This window comes from Ursus americanus, chromosome 1 (assembly GCF_024610735.1).
Source record: "Ursus americanus isolate L20-20 chromosome 1, mUrsAme1.1.p, whole genome shotgun sequence".
In the NCBI taxonomy this organism is placed as follows: domain Eukaryota; kingdom Metazoa; phylum Chordata; class Mammalia; order Carnivora; family Ursidae; genus Ursus; species Ursus americanus.
Genome location: NC_142127.1, coordinates 76494922 through 76511337, shown reverse-complemented (window position 1 = coordinate 76511337; position 16416 = coordinate 76494922). Strand labels below are relative to the sequence as shown.

The 16416-nt window shown below is 36.5% G+C and overlaps 1 protein-coding gene across 2 annotated transcripts in view; it reads right to left on the bottom strand.

Annotated features, from left to right (window-relative positions):
- Positions 1-11268: 11268 nt before the first annotated feature.
- The window catches only part of CYP20A1 (cytochrome P450 family 20 subfamily A member 1), a 65535-nt gene continuing 60387 nt past the window's right edge, over positions 11269-16416 (bottom strand). For both annotated transcript variants that reach the window (XM_045806533.2, XM_045806534.2), the window contains 2 exons: positions 14759-14848; positions 11269-14610 (listed from right to left, as the gene is read on the bottom strand). In XM_045806533.2, the coding sequence (XP_045662489.1) occupies positions 14460-14610; positions 14759-14848 (241 nt within the window). In that variant the 3' untranslated portion in view covers positions 11269-14459. The remainder of the gene's footprint in view (positions 14611-14758; positions 14849-16416) is intronic.

Sequence of the window (16416 nt, the reverse complement as noted above, 5' to 3'; positions counted from 1 at the left end):
TAACAGTGTAATATTTCAGGTGTATAATATAGTGATTCAACACTTTCATACCTTACCCAGTGCTCACCACCTATTTCGCCCATCCCCCCACCCACCTCCCTTTGGTAACCACCAATTTGTTTCTATGGTTAAGAGTCTGTTTCTTGGTTTGCCTCTCTTTTTTCCCCTTTGCTCCCTTGTTTTGTGTCTTAAATTCCACATATGAGTGAAATCACACACACACACACACACACACACACACACACATACATACATCTTCTTTATCTATTCATCAATTGATGGACACTTGAGCTGTTTCCCTAATTTGGCTATTGTAAATAATGCTACTATAAACATCAGGGTACATGTATCCCTTTAAATTAGTGTTTTTGTTATTCTTTGGGTAAATACCCAGTAGTGCAATTGCTGAATCATTTTAACTTTTAGCTTTTATTTTTAACTTTTTGAGGAAACTCCATACTGTTTTCCAGAATGGCTGCACCAGTTTGCATCCCCACCAACAGTGCAAGAAGGTTCCTTTTTCTTCACAACTTTACCAACACTGTTGTTTCTTGTATTGTTGGTATTAGTCATTCTGACAACTGTGAGGTGTTATCTCCTTGTAGTTTTGCATCTTTTCATGTGTCTTTTGGCCATCTGCATGTCTTTTTTGGAAAAATGTCTTTCCCCCATTTTTTAATTGGATTATTCATTTTTGGGGTGTTATATATTGATTGTTATTTTTTTAAAGATTTTATTTGAGAGAGAGAGCAGAGTGAGAGAGAGAGAGCATGAGCAGGGGTGAGGGGCCAAAGGAGAGGGACAAGCAAACTCCCCACTGAGCTGGGAGCCTGCTGCGGGGCTAGATCCCAGGACCTGAGATCATGACCTGAGCCAAAACAGACGTTTAACCAACTGAGCCACCTGGGCATCCCTATTGATTTATTTTTTTAGAGAGAGAGAGTGTGCGTGCGAGTGCGGGGTGGGGGAGGTTGCGGGAGGGGCAGAAAGAGAAAGAGAATTTTAAGCAGGCTTTATGCCCAGTGCGGAGCCCAACGCAGGGCTTAATCCCACAGTCCTGAGATCACGACTGAGCCAAAATCAAGTCAGACACTTAACCAACTGTGCTACCCAGGTGCCCCTTGGGTATTGTTTTATAAGTTCTTTACGTATTTTGGATACTAACCCTTTAACAGATATGTCATTGGCAAATATCTTCTCCCATTCTGTAGGTTGCCTTTTCATTTTGTTGGTGTTTCCTTCACTGTGAAGCTTTTTATTTTGATGTATTCCCAATAGTTTATTTTTGCTTTTGTTTCCTTTTCCTCAGGAAACATATCTAGAAAGAAGTTGTTACGGCCAATGTTAAAGAAGTTACTACCTGTGTTCTCTTTGGGGATTTTTACGGTTTCAGGTCTCACATTTAGATCTTTAATCCATTTTGAATTTAATTTTGTGTATGGTGTAAGAAAGAGGTCCGGTTTTCCCGGCACAATTTGCTGAAGAGACATTCTTTTTCCCATTGGATATTCTTTCCTGCTTTGTTGAAGATTATTAATTGTGGGTCCATTTTTGTGTTTTCTATTCTGTCCATTGATCTGTGTCTATTTTTGTGCAAGTACCATACTCTTTTTGATTATTACAGCTTCGTAATATAACAAGTCCAGGATAGTGATGCCTCCAGTTGTTTTTATTTTCAAGGTTTGAAAATAGCTTTGGTGGGGCACCTGGGTGACTCAGTCAGTTAAGCATCTGCTTTCACTTCAGGTCATGATCCCAGGGTCCCAGGATCGAGCCCGGCATTGTCCATCAGGCTCCCTGCTGAACAGGGAACCTACTTCTCTCTCTGCCTCACTCTCCTGCTCTGCTCTCTCTTGCTATCTCTCCCTCAAATAAATAAATAAAACCTTAAAAGAAAAAGAAAATAGCTTTGGCTAGTCACAGTGTTTTGTGGTTCCATATAAATTTCAGGATTATTTGTTCTAGCTTTGTGAAAAATGCTATTGGTATTTAGATAGGGAGTGCATTAAATGTGTAGATTGCTTAGGGTAGTACAGACATTTTAACAATGTTTGTTCTTCTGATCCATGAGCATGCAATGTCTTTCCATTTCTTTGTATCATCTTCAATTTCTTTCATCAGTGTTTATACTTTTCAGAGTACAGGTCTTTCATCTCTTTGGTTAGGTTTATTCCTAGGTGTCTTATTGGTTTTGGTGCAATTGCAAATGGGATTGTTTTCTTAATTTCTCTTTCTTCTGCTTCATTATTGGTGTGTAGAAATGCAACAGATTTCTGTACATTGATTTTGTATCCTGCAACTTGACTTGAAAGCGTTTATCAGTTCTAGTAGTTTTTGGGGGGAGACCTGAGGGTTTTCTACATGTAGTATCATGCCATCTGCAAATAGTCAAAGTTTTACTTCTTCCTTGCTGATTTGGATGCCTTTTATTTCTTTTTGTTTTCTGATTGCCATGGTTAGGACTCCCAGTACTATTTGAATAAAAGTGGTGAGAGTATCCCTGTCTTGTTCCTGACTGTAGAGGGAAAACTCTCAATTTTTCCCCATTGAGGATATTAGCTGTGGGTTTTTCATGTATGGCCTTAATTATGTTGAGGTATGTTCCCTAAACCTACTTTGTTGAGGGTTTTTTTTTAAATCATAAATGGATGTTGTACTTTGTCAAATGCTTCCTCTGCAAGCAGAGTTTTTTATTCAAGTAATGACACAGTTAATTGACTTCCCATTCTCACCCCCAAACAAGAAAAATAATTATTGGTGATTAATATGTTCATAGTATTTATGCACATTTTGGGTTTTAATCATATTTAAGACTGTCAGGAAATTTTAATACCAAGTGCATAATTTGGACATATTAAACCTTTGAAACAAATATTCCGTACGTGATCAAAAGATAAATGGCTGGAATCTAAACTTTACTTTTTTTTTTTTTTTTGTAAGTAGACTCTATGCCCAACATGGGGCTTGATCTCATGACCCAGAGATGGAAAGTCATATGTTCCACTGATCTACAGTCAGGAGCCCCTAAGCTTTACATTTCTAGGCAAGATTTATCATCTGAAACTTTCTAATAGTGATAAAAAATCTGGTCTCAATCTTAGGGATATTTATTTAATGGTTAAAATGTTTTAAAGCATATTTTTTTCAAGAAAAGCTTACTGTGCAATAGAGCATTCTGTGCTTTAAAGCTGTATGAATATACATTTTATGAAATAAGTTTAAAATTATTGAAAAACACATCCTCCAGAATTAGTTTGTAAAAAAAGAAAAAACCCATCTTCAGAAAGTCAGTAGCTACATAGCCCACAATCTCATACATTTTTTTGTTTCATTTTTATTGAAAGTCATATTTTTTGTCTCTTTAGTATGGAAATTATAAACACACAGTATGGAGAATGGTATGATAAATACATAAATACCCATTAATTAGAATAACAATAGCTTCTATATTTTACCTCATCTTTTCATAGTATTCTTTTCTAAAGAACTTTAAGCACGTAAACATGACATTTAACCCCTAAATAGTTTAGTATCTATCTGTAAAAAAACATTTTGCTAATATAGTTAGCACATCGAACAAAGTCAGCAATAATCGTCTCATACTACCAATACCCAATGAAAAACATTTTTCAAGAAGAAATTACTCTAACAAAGAGAGGTAATATATCCAGAATACAACCTGGAGAGGTTTTATTTAAATACTTAGTATTCTGTAATAGTTTTCTTTGAGAGACAACAAAATAGCTCCCTTCCTTACGAATGATAAAAAGAGGAAAAAAAATTAAGTTTTTATTTTAATTACCTGGTGTTCATCACAAGTGCATTCTGTAATCCCCATCACCTGTTTCACCCATCCCCTCACCCACCTCCCCTCTGATAACCATCAGTTTGTTCTCCTATAGTTAAGGAGAAAAAAATGTTTTCCATTAAACTATGAGAGTGGGCAATATAAACCTGAAGTTGTTCATGGTAATATATCTCTGTGTATAGGTTTATCAACAGTGTAGACAATTTTTCTTGAAAGGTATACGTTTTTGAAGAATAAAAATTCTTTAGTTCTTTAGTTCCTACTAAAATTGGCTTTATGTATCCTTTCCCTGTGAAAAACACTAAATTTCAGAGCTAAAACATAAAACAGATAATAGTTTCCTCACAGCAGAGAGATTACAAATCAGTTCACAAAAACTGATTTCTAAAATTAGCTACTTTTGTTCACACTTTTGTTTAAATTATGTTAAAGATTTTTCTGAAACTTCAAGCCTCAAAATATACTGGGTTTTTATTACTGAAAACTATACAGTGCTGACCTCCACTTAATAACAAGAATTGCTAATGGTCTGTAATGTACAGGTTGATTATGCTTTAAAACCATTAGAACGGTATGGTGAATATTAGCTGGCCTACAGCATGTATGATTTCCAACAGTTGCTAACTTTTATTTATTACAGTCTCTTTCTTGTCAGTTTCAGTAATGTTGCAAAGAAAGAGGTTATACTTTGACAAAATTGCCAACTAAATACCACAGTGCATGGTAGTAAGTGTTACATATCAATACAAGGTTGATAAAAGTAAGGATATTCTTGACCACTGATTGCTATGTTCATGAAATGGAATGTAGAAGAGGTTAACGGCAAAAAAAAAAAAAGAAAAGAAAAGAAAAGAAAAGATTCATGATTTTGTCCAAGTAATTTTATGTAGCCTCTTGGAAAGAAAGGAGAACAGAATAATTTTGATATTTTAAAATGGCAGGGAACACTGAATTTAACTACACTTAAAAATACTTCAGTAGGATTTCTTCCTTCCTCCTCCACAGGAATTAACAATATATTTCTCACAGATTTCTGTTAGCTACTTCTATTATCTAAATGCCTACCCCTATGAATAAGTGAATGACTCATATCACTGAAATATTTCATAGGGTTTTATGATGATATTTCACAGAAAATTTCCATTTTACCTTTCATCTGAAAATTCTTTGGCAGTTATGATTAAAATACAGGAAAAGTAAAAGTTCTGTCAGTGGAATGGGGGTTCAGGATGAGATGTTTACTGTACTAGAACACCTGCAACTTCGATATACATGTGTACTATGAAACTGCTTTTTTTTAGGTTTGGCATCTATGTATTGCTTATCGTGTATAAAACATCCTACAGAAGTTTAAACCACTTAATGATAAATAATAAATAAAACATTTATGGGCATTTGCAAGGAAAACTGACGTACAACCAGGAAGTATATATAGCATTCAGAACCACCGAGTCACAGCACCATGCTATGTAAGGTCAGACGTGTCCAGGGCTGGCCTCATGAGCTGCAACCAGTGCAGTCCCACAGAACCCCACTGCTCAGAAGGGCCCTATGCTTGGGGTATAGCGCTTTGAGGGCACTGTAGTGAATTCTTAAAAATTTTATTTTTGAATTTGTGTTTTACAAGTGGAGTCAATGGGGCCATGTAGCATGCACTGGGGGCTTGGAGACTACTTTTTCCCTCCCCTGACAGGTTCTCAGTGACCAGCTCCCTGGTGCCCTGGGCCCCACCTGACCTCCATCTCCCTACCCCTGCCAGTAAGCACTGCTGCCTTTTGCCCAGGGCAGTAATAGGACTGCATTAGCAGAGGAGTTGAGGAGGGAGGCCCACTTTCTGCCATGGTCATCCTCCAGTGGGGGCCTGGGTGCACCCACCATGGGGAGGTCTGGGCTCCCACAGTGGTTTGTCTGGAGCACCTTGAGGCAGGGCAAGGAAGCAGTCAGCCCTGCCTTGAGCTGGCCACACCACAGTGTGTTCTCTGACTGGTTAGGGCTCTCTGGCCTACCCCTGATCCAGGTAAGTAATGAGTCCTGGAGCAGAGATTTCAATCCCTTAGGGAATCCCTTAGGGGTTTCAAACCATAGTTTGAAAAGAGCAGGCCCATGGGAGGGGAGATTGACTTTATCCCCAGCTAAGGCTCCATATTTTCATTTTGCAATGGGCCCCACAAATTATGTAGTCAGCCCTAATTCATGCCTCTTACAATCAAGATTAACTAAAAAGTCTTTATAAACATCACAGCATGAGGGTGCCTGGGTGGCTCAGTGGGTTAAGCCTCTGACTCTTGATTTTGGTTTGGGTCACAATCTCAGGGTCCTGAGATCAAGCCCAGGGTCAGGCTCCATGCTCAGTGGGGAGTTTGCTTGAGATTCTCCTTCTTCCTCTGCCCCCACTCAGCACGCACATTCTCTCTCTCTCAAATAAATAAATTTTTTAAAAAGCCCACCATAGCATGGACTGTGGGACATCTCTTTTCAAGTGTTGTTTTTAGGAGACTATTATCCTATTTCTCTCAGTTACACAGTACACTAAAATAGCCAGTTCTTTTTGCTTAGGGGCCTTTCCCTTTTTTCTTCTTTTTCAAAAAATTCTTCCTTTAGAGAATAAAATCTAAACATGTTAAAAAAAAAAAAAAGCATAAGCCTGAGCATATTCCTATATAATAACCTCTCCCAGTTTAAATTTCCCCCTTTTATATGGGGATTGGATTTGAAATTTTCTATGGATTCTCTTAAATGTAACATAGTAATATAAAGCCTATTAAAGACTAAAGTAATCAAAGCATCAAAGTTTACAAATTAATAAATCCTACTTCTGAGCTCAGTTAGTTAATTAACTGTCTTCAGGGATTCTTAAATTACTATAAACATTAATTTTTTAAAACTGCATCACAGAGGAACTATAATATAAAACACAAACAGCTCTTCTTAGCAAGCATCTCAAAATTTCAGGCATCCATGTTAAGACTAAGAGTTCTTAAGTAAAAGTCATAGTTACTGTTATGAAAAGGTACTGGTAACTACCTCTTATTCCACTGCTTAATAAATTCACATTTTCAAAATTAAGGGTGAGAATTCCTTCCTCCTAAACTTTGGTTCTCCAAAATCCTACTATTCTTTTCCTGGCCTCTGATGTGCAAAACAGAGCTTGATAGGCAAGGGTATGTGAAGTGGGGTGAAAGGAAGTGAAAAGGTCTGTTAATGGGACCTGTCTAGCAGTGCTGGATTGGAGTTCAAGCCAGAAGGCACTTCTGAGGTATCTCTTTACACACGCCTGGCCAATGTAGAGAAGTCTCTTGTGGTTCTGAGTTGACCTATGATATCAATTGTGGTTTAGATTTAGATGATTTCAGGGAGACTGGATCAGTTTTGGGGTTAACCAAGACATCTGGTCCAGAATTTCCCAAACTTCCCTAGGGCCCTCCTGTAAATCTTCAAACTAAGAAAAAACAGAAACTCATAATGGACTCATGGTTCTACTTCAATCCAAAATTTCACCTTGGGTTTGAAACCAGATCCATCTCTGATCATGGAGAGAACAAGACATTTATCTTGGTGGGATTGCTGTGCTACAGAACTGCCCTATGCCTGATTTGCATTTTCCAAAATTAAAGAATTCCCACAGGGCACCATGCAGACAGAAATACACCAGAGTGCCCAATTCTTGTGATTAAACCCTATGCTGGGAAAGATGAAAACCTCAAAGAGACAGACATAAAATTTATACACACATTAAGAAAGGTTGTCATGGCAACTTTGCTTGAAGATATGTATTTTTAAATCTAAGTAAATTTAACATTCAAAACACATTTGCATCTCCCTCAAAGGCTCTGTATCAAGAATATTTTTTTAAAAATTTCCAATTCCTTCTGAAGCTACAGCTCCTTGAAAGCCTAACAAAATCCTATGACTATAATAGCAGCATACTTAAGCACCTATTTTCAGAAGGATGTGAGAAAAATCCAAAGTAAAAGACCAATAATCTTACTAGTTCCAGAAGCCCTAGGCTTCTCCCTCTAAAACTTAAAATTGTGAGCAGGCTATGCCATATAATCTCTACAAATATAGGCCCTTTTAAGCTCTAAAGATCAATTCTCTATTAGCTGATAACCTTGCAACACAAGCAACAAATCATGAAAGTTGAATGTACCTAGTGCTGCCGTATGATTAAGCAACAATTCATACAGATGATACAATAAATATTGCTCCTTAACCTAGTGAAGCCAATTCTTAGTATTGTTCATCTCACTCCGAAAGTTCTACAGTATTCCTATTTGGCATCAGTGTTGACAGTTTTCCTTGATGAGACCCCTAGCTTCTTCTCTTGCTCACACACTAAAAATAGCAAAAATAATGGTTTGCCCCCTAACTGTTCCTTGTGCTTCTTTCCTCACTACAGCCTATAACTGAAGCCTTTCATGTTGTCATGTAATCATCTGTAAGTTCTTTCCTATGTCCCTTTTAGCCACTAACCTAAAGGATTCTTGAGCTACTTCCAAACCCAGGACTTAGAGAGTTGAGTGCTAGAAGGTTAAGCTTTGGAATGTAAGACTTTAGGGTTCTCCCTCCGAGGGGAGAGCAAAGGAGAGAGAGAACACAGTTATAATGTCTGTTTTGTTCATTGCCATACTCCCAGTGCCTCACGAAAGACACAGCACGCTTGGTAAAAAAAACTTGCTTGACTAAATAAGTCCCATTTCTTTGGATAGGAATATAAGTCAGGACAGGAGTGTACGGGAGAGTCAGTAGAGGTACAGGGTGCTGTGCTTTCACAGGGAAAAGAGTAGAGATAAAGGAGTGAGAGAACATAGAATTCAGGTGGTTTGGTTCTAAGACTAAGCTGTTCTGGAGAACCTCTGGACCATGCACAGTTTAAGGAATTAGCCAAGACAGACGTTCCTCAAGACTCCTAGTTGTCTCTAGGTCATGTTGGATAAAATGGGTTCTGTTCTATAGAAGACTCATTCCATGGAACACTGGGTTTACAGAATAAAAGGGGTAACTGAAAAAAAGGGAACCTACATCAAATACATTATGAACAATCAGGGTTATTATATCAAGTTAAAATAGGTTTCTTTACAGTTGAACTTCTCAGCACTTCCGATATATTAATAAGTATTATAAATATCTGAGAAAGAATATAATATCGAGAATCTGACAGTGAACATCATCAAGTAACCTTTTCCTCAGAGTATCTCACAGGACAGCGTTCCATGAAACACACCTCAGGAAATAATGCTCTCACGAACCTAATGTAAAAAAACCTGTTCCTTAACCATTTCCTCGTTTAATGATGATCTGGTGATACATACAGGAAGGAAGAAAGGACTACTTGCTTACCAACTATTTTGGTTGCTATTTTGTACAACTACAGCCTATTCTAAATCTATGTTCACACTTGATACAGGCATCACCGAAAGATGTCCACAAAACATCTTAAATACGTCTAGTAATGGGACAGTTAGCATATCACAAAGTACTATTAGCACTAGAGGTAGTTTGGCTACCTGGAAAACTTATTCAACTATCAAATAATCACCTTTACTTTATTCTACATGCACAGAATACCTCAATGAAGATTTCATTCATGTATTCAAAAATATTTATTGATTGCCTTTTTGAAGACAGGTACTTTACAACTTTATAACATAGTTACAATGGTCAAGTACACAGTTTTATTTCCTACTCTCCTGTGTTAAAAATTGTAACAAGAATTTGCAAGTCTTTTAGATATAAATAAATTTGTGGGGTTTTTTTTCTTTTTTTAGATTACCAAACAGGGTATTATTTGCTCATGCCAGCTTATCACATGCTGTAACAAGATCCATTCCCAGTCTCTAGCAAGCCACCAAACTGTAAACCGATTAAACAAGGGAGTGGAACTGGAAGAGGAATGTCATTTCCTGCCCCTTCATCGCCTGGATGTTTTACAAAATGGCTCCCAACTCCAATTTTATAATTATCCATTACTTGGTGTCATCAAAATAAATATAGTGTTTGATATATAGATCTTTAAGTCTATTCCCCATCCCACTCCCCGAAATCTATTCCCCAAAGCCCTTATAAAAGTAACAAAGGAAAATGTTTAAAATTCACTAAGTGGGGGCGCCTGGGTGGCTCAGTCGTTAAGCGTCTGCCTTCGGCTCAGGGCGTGATCCCAGAGTTCTGGGATCGAGCCCCGCATCAGGCTCCTGTGCTGGGAGCCTGCTTCTTCCTCTCCCACTCCCCCTGCTTGTGTTCCCTCTCTCGCTGGCTGGCTGTCTCTTTCTGTCAAATAAATAAATAAAATCTTAAAAATAAATAAATAAAATTCACTAAGTGAAAAGCAAATCATATTGTTACGATTGCAATGTGTAAAAATAATACATATGTGGAATAGGAAAAATTTAATCAGTTATACAGCTATGGTTGAGGTGGTAGCACTAGTTTTCTTTTCTTTTTTTTTCTTTTTTAAGATTTTATTTATTTATTTGAGAGAGAAAGAGTGAGGGCACACGTGAGCAGGGGGAAGGGTAGAGGGAGAAGCAGGCTCCCCGCTGAGCAGGGAGCTCAAGGCAGGGGCTCAATCCCAGGACCCTGGGATCATGACCTGAGCTGAAGGCAGACGCTTAACTGACTGAGCCACCCAGGTGCCTGTAGCATTAGTTTTCTTTAACATTTCTTTTAATACTGCTCTTACAATACCCCTTTTTAGTCATTTTCTTTAGTTATTATGAACACTACATCATTTTAAACTATTGTTTGATTCCCTCTTAAATAACAAAATACATCAATAAACCCACTGAAGATACTAAGATAATTTGAAATTTAGATCTTTCACTTTCTATTTCTTAGCAAGTATATGCCTGTATTCATTTACAGTATTTCTTCCATCAGGAATGAAAAAGTGTTTTAGCTTGTCACTGAACCCGTCACGCTCTAAAAGACTAAATGAGATAGGTATACAAAGTATTTGGTTTATAACAAATGCTCCTGCCACTCCCCTTTCTACTTTGAGCTTGACTCTTGCGGCAAATTTCAGTCTCATTCTTTTGTATCAGTGGAGGTCATTCCCAGTGCCTCAAAGCAACATTGTACAAAGCCTTTCTGGCTGTGCTGATTTCTGTAGTAACAGTAACTGCTTTGTTGTCCTACCTCCCCGCCTCCAGCCTCCTCTTCTACCTTAATCATTGGTCTTAGTAACTTAGGAAACAGGCATAGGGCAGGCTAAGAAGAGAAATAAGGTCACTCGTATCAATTTGTTGATATTATATAAACCTGCCCTTGAAAATAGTGTCCATTTCTCTCACAAGGTATCCTCTCACAGCTACTAAACTTACTCCCTGATGTTTACTGGTCATGTCCTCAGTTTTACAGACTCAGTAGAATTGTGTTTAAGCAGTTATCAATCTGTCAACATAACCACATGTGAAAAAAGTACACTTTATAGGTTAACTGCACTTTTCATGGATCTGTAGGGGAAAAAAAAAAAAGAAGATGGCTTCAAGGGAAGAATCTTATTCTGTTTGCCCCAGAGTCCAAAAACAATAGAGATTCTTAAGATTTCCTCTTAAAAGTTGAAATGCCACCTCAATCTGAATTTAATTATATTTTTCTTATGACAGAAGAGTAATTACATTTCTTAAATGCTCATTGCAACACCATAGACTATTCTAGGGCTTTAGCAACTCAGATGTACAAACATAAATTACTGTTTTGATAAATGGAGAAGGAAGTAAAGCCATTTTTGAAGTTGAAAAGACTAACAATACCCGCAAGGGGGAAGAGGAGAGAAAAAAGAATGATGAAAATCTGTGCTTACATTTTGAGTGAGAATATTAATGTTTCAGTTGTAAAAAACACTACTAGTTCATAAATATTACCTGAAGAGAACATTATATATAATATGTCTGTAAAAATTACAAGTGGATATAAAAGAGAGTAGAAGCATCTACCCTAGAAGTTTACAACTGGCTAACTCCAAGTAGTGGGACTACAGGTGACTGAATTTCCTATTTCTGTTTCTGTGTTTCCAAGACCTTTCCACAGCAAACCTATATATAATTTTCATGACAAAAAATAGAACGTTTTGTTTTTAAAATATAAACTATTTTAAGATAAAGAAGACAAACAAATTTTCACATAGGGTCTATAAATAAGATAGAATCTACTTACATAAAAAATGGAACTGCACATTTGTGGGCAGATCAAACAGCATATGAGTTTTTCATTTTTCCCAAACACATGCACAGAATCAATTCTGTCTTGAATTTTATTAGCGCAAAGTGTGGAAGAGCCCTTTCTTTCCATAAAAAAATGTGCTAGTGTGTGTTTTTGTTTTTATGGTGGGGAGGAAGGGGAGGGAAGGGAGAGAGAGAATCTTAAGTAGCCTCCATGCCTATCATACAGCCTGACTCAGAGCTCGATCTCATGACCCTGAGATCAGGAGCTGAGTTGAAATCAAGAATCAAACGCTTAACCACCTGAGCTACACAGGTGCCCTGTGCTGGTGTTTTTAGCAGTAAACTTCCCAACAGCTGAAAAGAATGCAGATCAAAATCAGGTAAGAAATGGTTTTTAAAAACCCAAAAAGCTATCAAATTTAAGAGTCCTCCTTAGAGTTATGCTACCAGCCATTAGGGACATTGAGGCTACTTCGATTTCAGTCATTTGATAAATACAAAGGGCCAAGTAAGAACAGCAGTGAATGGATTGACAGTATTTTTATTTTTAAAAAATCCTCTAGAATTTATGTATAATGTTTTAAGTCAGTCACGTAACCATGGATAAAATGTGCTTATTTATCTGATTCTCTTATTTTCCTTGATTCAAATCATTATTAGAAATTATACATTGGCTCACATATTGGCAATATGCCAATTCCCTCACTCTCTGGCTCAGCTGCCCTGTGTAAGCCTTGATCACTGCTGATCAGGTCTCACTTGCTTTAAAATTCCACTTATCTCATCTAATTTTACTGAATTTGTTTTACATGTCAAGTGCCTATTCTAACTTTCCACTGCCAGTTTCCAAACCAGTTAAGGTACTTGGATAACAAGGAAGATGCTCTACATACGCAAAACCACACAAAATGATAGGAGGAAATTTAACAGTGTGCCTTTTTGGAAACATGGTGCTGGGAACTAAGAATACATTTCACTTACAGTTTTAGAATTTAAATTATTCCATAAATTAAATATTTTTGTCAGAAAAAAAAGCTGCATCTAATTACTTAAATTCTATCTTAGCCACTCCTAACTAGTTCTAAAATGTTAGCCTATCTGACCATAAACACAGCATAAAATAATTCAATAACTAGGGTACAATCTTGAAACTAAAATTATAAGAGGAATTCAGCAGGGTCAAAAATAAACCCACTTGCAAACAGTTATCATTTTTCTTCCTTTCCTCTCTATCTGCACTTGGCATATTTCCTCCAGTTGTTGTCTTAAAAAAAAAATTTCTTCAAGAACAATGTAACCAGAAAAAGTGGACTAAACTACAGTGCTATCAATAAAAAAGTATTAAATATAAAACTTATCAGTACTCAGTGTAAATTTTCAAAGACACTTAAAAATATTTTTAAAATAGCCCCAATATTTCTTTGCTTACTAGTGAGGCTGACCATTTTTTCTAAAAGTTGAATAGCTATTTCCTCCTCCAATATTTGCTTATTCAGGTCTTTTGGCCATTTATCTATTATACTTTCTTATCAATTTATTCAAGCTGTTTATATATCATATGGATATTATCCCTGTCATATGTTTTGCAATGTTTGTTTTCTTTTATTTTAAATTTGGTTTTGGTTTTTGGCTAGTGCTTTCTTGTTTCTTAATCATTAAGTTCATTATGTGATATAATATGACATAATAATAAGAGATTAGGAATTCAGTTTTTCCCACAAATGAGAACTGGTGAAGTAATATAGTGCTACTAAAATTTCCAGCAAAACAGAAGGAAATGCGAGCCTCAATCTTAGTTTGTCACTTCTTAGAAGGACCCCTTCAAAACACATTCAGTAGTTTCCAAATGACTCAGAAGCATTCAAAATGATGAGCCTTATAAGTCATGAAATGAACACTATTATCTGGGAGGCATAAAAGTAAGCAAATACTAGGTAGATCATTCAACCTAACAGCAATGATTAAACATAAACTAATTTGTACTCAGAAAATAAAAATATTAATCCAAGAAATAAAATTATCCAAGAAAAAAATTATGGGAAGTCCTTGTTTTCCCCCTTTAAAATGATTTAAAGTATGAAAAGAAGTTAGGATTATGTTTCCCTTTTATGAATATTCAGAAAACATGATTCCCCAAAGTGTGCAAAATAATGTCTCTTTTCAAGTACATTAGAGCTCAAACTAAGAAAAACAATATGAAGATAATGGCATAGAAAGTGATATAACAACAAAACAAAAACAAAAAAACAACAAAAAAAGTGAAAAAACAAAAATTAAAAGAGAGCTTCCTGTTAAAGTTATCATTATATTGATGCAATAAGTATAAATGTATATCATGCATTAAGAAAATTTGATATGCAAAAGTCCAAATTTACATAACAAAGTACTAGTAGGTATTTATATTTCATAGTATTACTTGATTTATAAAAGGATCCAATACAGATTTTTTAAACCATCATTTTCCTCAAGAAAGTTAAACGTATAAAATTTTAATATCTTTTTGAGACAGTGATCCAAGCTTCTTCCTTGGATGATGTTACCAGTTCATACTTAGTTTCAATAAGTTGTCCCTCCACGGAAAGTAGGTGTAGCCTCCTCACCAACACACTCAGAAGTACTGTGGTCACCATATATGCAAACCTGGTTAGGAAGAAAGTTCACTGGTTACTGAAGATTAACAATTACACTTTAATTATATAGATTGCTCATTCTCATCAGCAGTCATCATCAAAATTCTAAGTATAAAGTCTGGCATCTTTCCTTTCACTTTCCTTTGTCTACCACTCACCTCAACTCTGGGCACTCCTGTGTGCCTGAGAATCCAAGCAAGGAGAAAGTTTTCATCGTCAATTCATCATCAAACCGGTCTGGATCAAATCTAAAAAGGTTTGGGGGAAATCACAACAGAGCTCCATTGGCATTTTACATATTTGTACTGTAAAAACACAGGTGTCTAATTAAGTCTGAAAACTACTGAAAATAAAAACTGCTATCACAATTGTATTTAAATTTCACCAATTACAGGCAGCTCAGTTGGTTAAAAAGCATCTGACTCTTGGGTGCCTGGGTGGCTTAGTTGGTTAAGCGTTTGCCTTCAGCTCAGGTCGTGATCCCGGGGTCCTGGGACTGAGTACCGCATTGGGTTCCCCGCTCAGCAGGGAGTTTGCTTCTCCCTCTATCCCTCCTCCCTGCTTGTGATATCTCTCTCTCTGAAATAAATAAAATCTTAAAAAAAAAAAAAAAAAGCATCTCACTCTTGATTTCGGGTCAGGTCATGATCTCAGGGTCATGGGACTGAGCCCTGCCTCAGGCTCTGTGCTCTGCAGTAGTCTGCTTGAGATTCTCTCCCACCCTTTCCCTCTGCCCTTCCTCCCTCTCCCTTGTGCATGTGCACACACTCTCTCTCTAAAATAAATAAATAAAAATCTTTAAAAAATCTATTATCTTTTCAAACTATTAAACATATATTTAGTATCTTCATGCTTAATTTATTATTTCTAAACAACAGATACAGAATGCATTTCTATGGAACCAGCAAAGAATGAAACTGTAACATGGGTGTGCATCATTTTATAAGATATAAGGATAAATCATACAAAATCACATAATGAATTTTAAATTTAAGAGTATTCAAAACATCTGTTACATGAGGGCATATCATCAATATGCAAAGCATTTTACACTGCCTCTTCAATTAAAATGTATTTCCTAAAACAGATACACCAGAATTAAAATTATATTCATCAATTATATTACAGCCAGACTTATTAGTAAGTGAGGGAAATGAAGACGCTAAAAACGGTTTTTTTATTGTACAGAATTTCATTCTGTAAAAAAGTCACTGGTGAAATGGGATATATAGAAAGAACCAAAAATGCACCCACTATGGAATATAAAAATTCCTCTCAAAAACAAATGTTAGGGATGCCTTGGAGGCTCAGTCAGTTAAGCATCTCCCTCTGGCTCAGGTCATGATCCCAGGGTCCTGGGATCGAGTCCTGCATTGGGCTCCTTGCTCAGTGGGGAGCCTGTTTCTCCCTCTGCCTGCCGTTCTCTCCCTCTCTCTCCCTCTGACAAATAAATAAAATTAAAAAAAAAAAGACAAATGTTGAAAGACCTAAACCGTGCTATGAGAAAAAAAAGAATTCTTCATTTTCTTTTTAAAAAGTGTAAATTACCTTTTACTACTGGAATATACTAGACTCACATTAGAGTCCACATAAACATTATATCAAATAATTTTCCTTTTAAGTTTTTATGTATGTATGTATGTATGTATGTATGTATGTATGTATGTAATCTCTGGGGTACCTGGATGGCTTAGCTGGTGCAGCATGTGGCTCTTGATCCCAAGGTCATGAGTTCAAGCCCCACATTGCAAGTAGAGCTTACTTAAAATAAGTAAAATAAGATTTTAAAAAATTAAGTAATCTTGGGGCTCCTGGG